Source organism: Prinia subflava, chromosome 2, assembly GCF_021018805.1.
Source record: "Prinia subflava isolate CZ2003 ecotype Zambia chromosome 2, Cam_Psub_1.2, whole genome shotgun sequence".
Taxonomy (NCBI): domain Eukaryota; kingdom Metazoa; phylum Chordata; class Aves; order Passeriformes; family Cisticolidae; genus Prinia; species Prinia subflava.
This window is the reverse complement of record NC_086248.1, coordinates 6,892,226-6,899,949: the sequence shown is the minus strand read 5'-3', so window position 1 is coordinate 6,899,949 and position 7,724 is coordinate 6,892,226. Positions and strand designations below refer to the sequence as shown.

At 44.8% G+C, this 7,724-nt stretch overlaps 1 protein-coding gene across 1 annotated transcript; it reads right to left on the bottom strand.

Moving 5' to 3' along the window:
- Positions 1–56: 56 nt before the first annotated feature.
- On the bottom strand, positions 57–4,949 carry MRPL19 (mitochondrial ribosomal protein L19). Its single transcript, XM_063424172.1, has 6 exons — positions 4,797–4,949; positions 4,469–4,580; positions 2,742–2,860; positions 2,068–2,202; positions 1,145–1,326; positions 57–396 (listed from the first exon to the last, which is right to left on the bottom strand). Exons 1-6 carry the CDS (start codon positions 4,852–4,854, stop codon positions 181–183), a joined length of 822 nt encoding a protein of 273 aa, XP_063280242.1. The 5' UTR covers positions 4,855–4,949; the 3' UTR covers positions 57–180.
- Between the last annotated feature and the right edge of the window lie 2,775 nt (positions 4,950–7,724).

Genomic DNA, 7,724 nt, shown 5'->3' with positions numbered 1-7,724 from the left:
GACTTGTAAGCATTGGGAGTGGACACTTGAGCCCCAGGAATCTGTTCACACTGGAATCTGGAAAGGTTAACTTTATTTATTTGCTTTGCCCATGTATATACAAAACTTGACAATTGATCATCCATACAGTAAACTAAAAATATTGATTTTCTCAGGAATTCTAGACTGCAAAAAACATTATTATTTTTCAAGTTCTTCACTCAGTTCTTTGCGAATCTTTTCCTCTATTTTGGAAGTGTCATATTCTCTCAGCATGTCAAACTCCAGCCATGGTTGGCTCCACTTCTGTGCTGCTTTCATTTTATGTTCTGGTAGCTCAAACTTTATTCCTTTGATATTGTATTTGGGCCTTTCCCAGCGTTTTGACCATGGTTTAGGTTTCATTCGTACCTGCAGCTGGAGTGGAAGATTAAAAAATTTAAAAGAGAACAACAGAAAGGTATTAAGGAATTACATTTTTGATTGTGATCTTGGCAAAAGGTGACAACTGCTGCTCTAACAGAAGGAAAGTAAGAGAAAAGTAACCAATCTGTCGGTGTGTTTAGTAACTACTACTTTGTGATTATTATCATGGTACCTTGCAAAACTTTTTAATTAACACTGTCTTGATTTATCACAGAGTCCTTAACTGAAACATAAATTGAAGCTAACTTATCTTTTGTAATTTTGCTCCTTATTAAGAAAAAATAAAAAGTAGCATGAGAGGGAAAGGGAGGAATTATCATATTGAGTTTCTACACAACACTCTGGTAGGGTCTGCTGGTTTCTGGATCTTCCCACAGATTTTAGGTGATTCTTACATCTTTCTTACCCTTCTTACCTGACACCAACCACTCCCGAATCAGAAACCACATTAACAAAAATGTTCCTGTAAGAAAAGCTTTCCCCTCTGCAAGTTCTGCAGAGGAATGTGGAGGCTGCTCCTCTTTCCACATCTTCAAAATTAACCCCAGAGGATGGTAGGTGTTTACATTCTCACCATTCTTTCATTACAGAAATGGCACAAAGACTTGCCTGATTTTACCTACTTTTGTCACCCTGGTAACTGATTTAGCACAGAGCTGCTACAAGCTGCCAGGATCACAGTCATAAATGGGAGCTGTGAATAACCCTGTGCTTTCCCTCTGAGGCACGTGGCTCCTACCTTGTTGACAGGAATTTCCTCGTGGGCTGCACGAGGCACGGGTTTCATGTTGACATCGAAAGTGCTGTACTCGGGCAGGGCATCCCGCAGGTACTGCAGGTTCTCATCCAGCCTCTTCTCCAGCTTCAGCACCTCGATGGCCTGGATTCGAGGGCTGTACAGTTCATAGCAGATTTCAACCCCTTAGAGACACAAAGTGCAGTGGTTTAATGAACCAAATTCAGGAGAAATACTAACACCCACGCAGTGTTGCTTCAGTTACGCATTCCTGTATCACTGCAACCTTCTTAGTCCTCAGAGCTGTGTGCACTTGTGATTGGACTTGTGCACTGTGTCTGCACATTTCTTTGTAAATCAAATCTTTGATACAGAGTGGCTTAAGACTTGAATGGCTAGAATTTAAGGAAGATGAGCTTGGGTTTTAACTTTATTTCCTTTTGCTTACAATGGCTGTTAATTATGCATCTCAGTGTAGTGTGTACGAAGAGACACCCACCCCGTTCATATTTACCCTCAGAACTCATTATTTGCACTGCCCCTGATTTTGTCATAATCCAGACTATGAACCTGTGATAAAACCCTTCTGATCTGCTGCTTGTTAAAACAGTTCACACCGACATCCCCAGTTCATGAAAACACCCAGTGTTCAAACTGGGCTGGTATTTACATGGCAACAGACAGCCCAGGCTCAGACACAGGCACAACCATCACAGAATGTAAAAATGACTGTGCAGTTCCGTGCCTTCAAGCACAGAGCACATCAACAGTTCTGTGTGCACAGTTTTAAACTTGCACAGGACTCTAACAGGCAGACTCATACTTTCACTTCATTCTGCTGCTTTCCTCCCCACAGCCTAAGCTTCTACAACATAACACATTTTTGCTGCACACTCGCAGTGTAATTGCCACAGCTGAAACTCCACCTTGGTCCTCTATGACGTTCCGAAGGACGAAGGTGGCGCCGAGTCCTTTCCCTCCCCTCTGGATGCAGATCCCAACAAAGCGCTTGGATTTCTCACTGGCACAGGGATCTGCAGTTGTCACAGCCAGAATGCTGCCTGCCAAAAAAGGGATCAAGATAAACAGCCTGTCCCAATTAACATGGACCAAAATGGGGGACAAGAGGCAGGCAAAGTGCAGCTATCCAGGTGCATTTTGAAAATACTTTTGCTTCCCAAAAACTGCCAGGAACAGAAAAAACTGCTAACGTGACCTGAATTAATATAATAAGAATTGTAACGTGATAATGCAAGTTAACTGCAAACTTTCTTCACCTTTATTTTCTTGCTTTTCCCTATCCAAATTGAATATAATTAATCTAATACTTTGTTCTTTCTTTAGCTCTACTGGTAAAACATATGCTCAACTGCCAGGATTATAAAAAACATAAGGAACACATGAGGATTACTCTTCTAATGAATCAGGATGTAAATGAGAGATTAAAATACGAAGTATTATGTATAGAAACACATCCTAGTCAATCTAACACACCTGAGACTTTATGTTTTATGCTTTTCTACATGTGACAACATTTTCCAACACCCCACACAATGTAAAATACTGACAGAATTATGGAAGTTTTAGTGTTCACACTGACCAACATAGAATTCTGGGATGTTGAACACCTTTCTTCTCTGTATCATATCCTTTCTTTCTATAAAGTATTTAAGAGGATCTGTTCTCCCTCTGGGAGGTATAAATTCAGGGCTCAGGAACCTGTAAGAAAAGCCAGACTTTTAGAAGTATGAAACAAAAGCATTTGCATATAAAATATGAGCTAATTCCAAGTATTTCGCCTAAGAATTATCAGCTTGCCTTTTCAGGGATATGAACTGCAGTCTATGAAGTCACCAATTTTATTTAATTATTGTTTTTTGTTATCTACAAGGAATTTTTGTGGTGTTTTGATGTTGGTGTTGGGGTTTTATGTGGCTTTTTCTTTTATTTTTCTGTTGTTGTTGTTCCTTTAAACAGATTTTTTCCCAAACCAGTAATACACATTGGTCTCACAGGAGCTGACTGAAAGAGGACAGTTCAGTTAGTGCTGTCACAGCTTAGAAACAGGTTATTTCATGGTTTAATTGTAATCCCCATAAAAGAACACTTAATATTTGTTGATTTTATAACAACAGATATGGAAGAATCTATTACAGTTTTCGCAAATTGATTCTACAGGACACACCACATAAATGTCCTTTTGTGTTACAGAACCTTAAATAGACTGGTAAAGCTATTTTCTGCTACAAAAAACTTTAAACCATGCCAAAGAATTCCCCCATGGCCTGGACCTCAGTGATCTGACAGCTGAGTTGAGTGCACACTTCCTGACATGGACTGGCTTGAGCTGAGAACCATTTCCAACAGATATTTGGATGTCCTCACTCTGGTTTGGAAGGCAAGACCACGTGGCCTCAGAGCAGATGGATGAAGGTGGACTCAATTCCATTCTACAGATGCATCTTAAAAGTCCTGGATGTGGCCAGGATGGAAGTGCCCAGCAGAGAGGAGGACAAATGCAAATCTCCTCAGCAAACCTTACAGGGGCTGTGGGGACAGCAGAGGTTCTGCCCACAGGCAGCAAACAACACCAAACCTACTCATGACCTTTGAAGTGAGGCTTTTTGGAGGGGGCAGATGAACTATACAGCACCACCACTCTTCTTCCACACACAGCACTGCAGTTTGAACCATTGAGTCATTTAAAGCAGTGCAAATTTGGTTTAAAACCCAGGGAGGTTGTAGGTACCTCAGTCCTGAAAGTGCTCACAAACAGGCTGGGTGGGACTTGCAGCAAGCTGGACTAGTGAGGTGTCCCTGCCCATGGCAGGGGGTCTGGAAGGAGATCTTTAGTCCCTTCCATCCCAAACCATTCAGTGATTCAATGAAATGGGCTGAGGTGACATCAAAAATACCCAGAATGAGACATCTCATGAAGGCCACCAGGTCTGTGTCACAAGCAGTGACGCTGTGCTCAGCCAGCCTTGAGGTCCAGGGGAAAGGCAGACACAGGACCTGTGTCCCTGTCACACTGAAGAGATGCCCTTAACAGACACCATCTGCCCCATCAACCCCAAATTTGCAAAAGTATTTACTGCCCTACACATTTTTTCATGTTTCATTGCTTTCAGAAATTCCAGAAACAATGTTTTAAGGCGTTTTTGAACGTGTTTCAGCCGAAATGGTCCTTTCTAAAATTTTACAAACTCTTGTTTTTGTTTTTTTGTGTAATAATTGACTCTTTAAGTAAGTGCTCGCACAGTGAGCGGCTTGAGCACAGTCCCGGTGAGGCTCCACAAGCTCAGGTGAGCAGTGGAGCACCCTCACCTCCTCTCCTCCTTTTGCGTCTTCCTGTCGATAATGACGGGCTTCGGAGGCGGCTGGAATTTCGGTGGCTTTCCATCGCTGCTCACTCGATACCCCGATAAAGAAAAACACCCTGTAAAATACAAAACCTTTTTAACACCCGTGATTTCAAGCTGAACCGCCCCCACCAAGGCAGGACGTGACACCACAACCCGCCCGCCAGGCCAGGGAGGGCAGGAGCCTCCTCCCGCCCGCTCTGTGGGCCGGGGGAGGGCACGGGGAGGGCGCCGGGCAGGGGGAGGCTCGGGGGTGCCGCGGGGGTGAGGGTGAGGGCCCGGGCGGTGCTCACGGCCGGGCAGGGCGATGGCGGCGCCCCTCGGCACCAGCCTCCCACAGGCGGCCGCCATGGCGGCTGCGGCGCGGCCGCTACGGCGAGCGCGGGGGGACAAAGCGCGGCGGGACGGAGCGCGGAGGCGGCGCCGCCTCACGGGCGGTGCTGAACCGGAACAGGCCTGGGTTGGGAACAGGGAAGAAATTCCTCGCTGTGAGGGCTGAGGCGCTGGAGCGGCGTGCTCGGAGAAGCTGTGGACTTCCCATCCCTGGAAGTGTTCAAGGCCGGCTTGGATGGGGCTGGTTTAGTGTCCCTTCCCCAGAAACACGCTTCTGCGTGTCTTCATGATAAAAACACTCATCTAAAATTTTTTTTCGAGGCCGTTGTTATCTCTGTCCATAATTCAGCTATCCCTCAGTCCCAGTGGTTTTCACCAAGATTGGTTTAGAAATTATTATATGCAGAAGTACTGTTGAGGTACTTTTAATATGTTTGTGTCAATCAGGTTTCCTTGGCCATCGGTCTGGATTCAATTAGCGGCTACAGAGGCCAGAGGAAGGTGAATTTTAAATGCAGGTCTAAAAATAACAGCCTGCTGTTTAAACTTTGCAGAGATTCACTTCAAAATAGCCCTGACCTCATGAACTAATTAGATCCATCATGTTGCCTGGGATGTTCCCCCAACCCCTTTTACTGGCTGCAGATGACTGCCCAAGCCCTCACATTAACAAGAGTAATTTCCTACTTTGTGATCTGGTGCTTAGTTTCTTAACTGTGCTTCAGAAGATGATAAGGTGTGCAGAAGAAAAGTCACAGTTTTTCTGTGATCTGCTGATTAAGTTAATAAGCAAGACATGAATAGGACAGAAGAGGGCACTCTGACCCTTAAAATACAAAAAAATCTCTACTAGCACTGAGCACACCACTCCTCAAGTTTAATCTTATGTTCTTATCCCTTATGTAAGCACTATTAAAAAGGTAGAATAATATTTTTCAGTGGGTGAGGAATTATCACGTAGGGGTAATTCCAATAACTTAATAGTGATTGAGGAGATAACAAAATAGCTGTATGGGGATGTGGCCTACGACTTGGAAAACTGCAGATTTGTAGCTCACAACTGTCTTTAAAGAAGAGAATTGTATGTTTCAGTGTCAGGGAACCACTTTTAACTCCCTGACTGACCACTGTGGATTACAGGCTAACAAAACCATTTTGATGGACTGGAACTGCCCTGAGCTCAGGGCTTCCCAAGAGAACCTCACTTTCCTTGACATGCCCCACAGGACCCAGAAACTTGCCCCTGTGTATTTCCCAGTTCCTGTGAGGGTTGTTGAGGCACCCTGGCATCAAGACACTGGCCCATGTGTTGTTTGGTCTCTTTTTTCAGGAAGAGCTTTCTTGAGTTTGAAGTATAGGGGCAAGACACTCACCTTGAGTTTCTTCATTCTGTCACATCAGAGTAAGAGAAGGGCTCCCTCCCTACTGTTCTTGACATAACCCAAGACACCTATATAACAAAATCTGTGAAAATATGGATCCCTTTACAATCACGGGAATAGGGCAAGGTTCATAAATGAAAGGCATCACTGTTCTCAGGTGATATAAAAAAGGAGGGAAATGAAGATGGTGAAGGGACTTGGGGTGAAGCCATCTGAGGAGTGGCTGAGGGCACTTGGCTTGTGCAGCCTGCAGAAAAGGAGGCTCAGGAGAGACCTCACTGCAGTCACAGCTTCCTGGTGAGGAAAGAGGAGAGGCAGAGAATGATCTCTCTGGTGACCAGTGACAAGACCTGAGGGAATGGCCTGAAGTTGTGTCAGGGAAGGTTTAGGTTGGATGTTAGAAAAAGGTTTTTCACCCAGAGGGTGGTTGGGCTCTGGAGCAGCTCCCCAGGGAAGTGGTTACAGCACCAAGCCTGACAGAGTACAAGAATTGTTTGGACAATGCTCTCAGGCACATGGTAGACTCGATGATCCTTGAGGGTCCCTTCCAACTCAGCTTATTCTTTGATTAAACAGACTTTGGTACTTCTCTGGATTAATTCTGACTGAATTGAACATATTTCTAGACCCTCCTGTCCTGTCCTGGGGAAGCTCACTTATGGTTCCTTAATACTGCAATCTGAGTTTCTCTGGGAAGAAAAGCAGGACAGGTAGCAAATAGTGCTTAGCCTGATCCTCTCTCATCTGTGGAAGTAGGATGTGGCCAAGATCTTCCACTGAATGCCATCCTTCATGTTAGTGTCTTTGAAGTCTCCTCCCTTATTTCAACACCCTTTTGGAGCTATTTGTTTCAAAACTGAACATGGCAGTTCAGCAGTGCTCACAGTCACCCCAAACACCCTCAGTTACCCAGCTGGACAAACTGCCACCTCCAGCCTATTTCAAATTCAAATCTCTTTTGACATCAGCATTTCAGTGTCATCTTCCTTTGATGTGCCCTTGCAGATGTGTCAGTAAAGTCAACAGATTCTCTCCCAGGTCAGCAATACAACTGATCCCTCTTTGCACTTCCTTGCTAAAGATTTCAGTGAATGATGGTCCTGTTCATTAGAGGAAAAAAGGCCAGTGTTTAAGGAGGCAACCTTGAGTTTTGCTCCCGTCACTGTCACTCTGACCCATTAATTGTTGATTTCTGTGCTTTATCTCAGCTTTGTTGTAACAAAGCCTGAAGAGCAGACCATGTGCTGCATTTGGAAGGAAAGAGAGGGGTGCACATTTCTGGTGTGGAGATGCCCAACAGATTGTACTGGCCTGAGCTGACCTGCTTACCTGGATTTAACCTGCTCATGTCCCCAGGACTGCAGTGCTTCAGTCCCAGCACCACCAGGTTCAGGGCTGTCATTATCACCTTCCAAAACAGTCTGCACTGCAGTCTGAAATCCCAGAGGTTTCCTCTGAACACCTGAAACCACACTGCAGCAGCCCCAGCACAGCTGTCTGTGGCCT

Coding starts and splice junctions, on each gene's coding strand:
- MRPL19 (XM_063424172.1), bottom strand. CDS start 4,854: ATGGCGGCCGCCTGTGGGAGGCTGGTGCCGAGGGGCGCCGCCATCGCC. Junction 2,861..4,468: donor ACGCAAAAGGAGGAGAGGAG/GTGAGGGTGCTC, acceptor CTTTTCTTACAG/GTTCCTGAGCCCTGAATTTA. Junction 1,327..2,067: donor GAACGTCATAGAGGACCAAG/GTGGAGTTTCAG, acceptor TGTGTCTCTAAG/GGGTTGAAATCTGCTATGAA.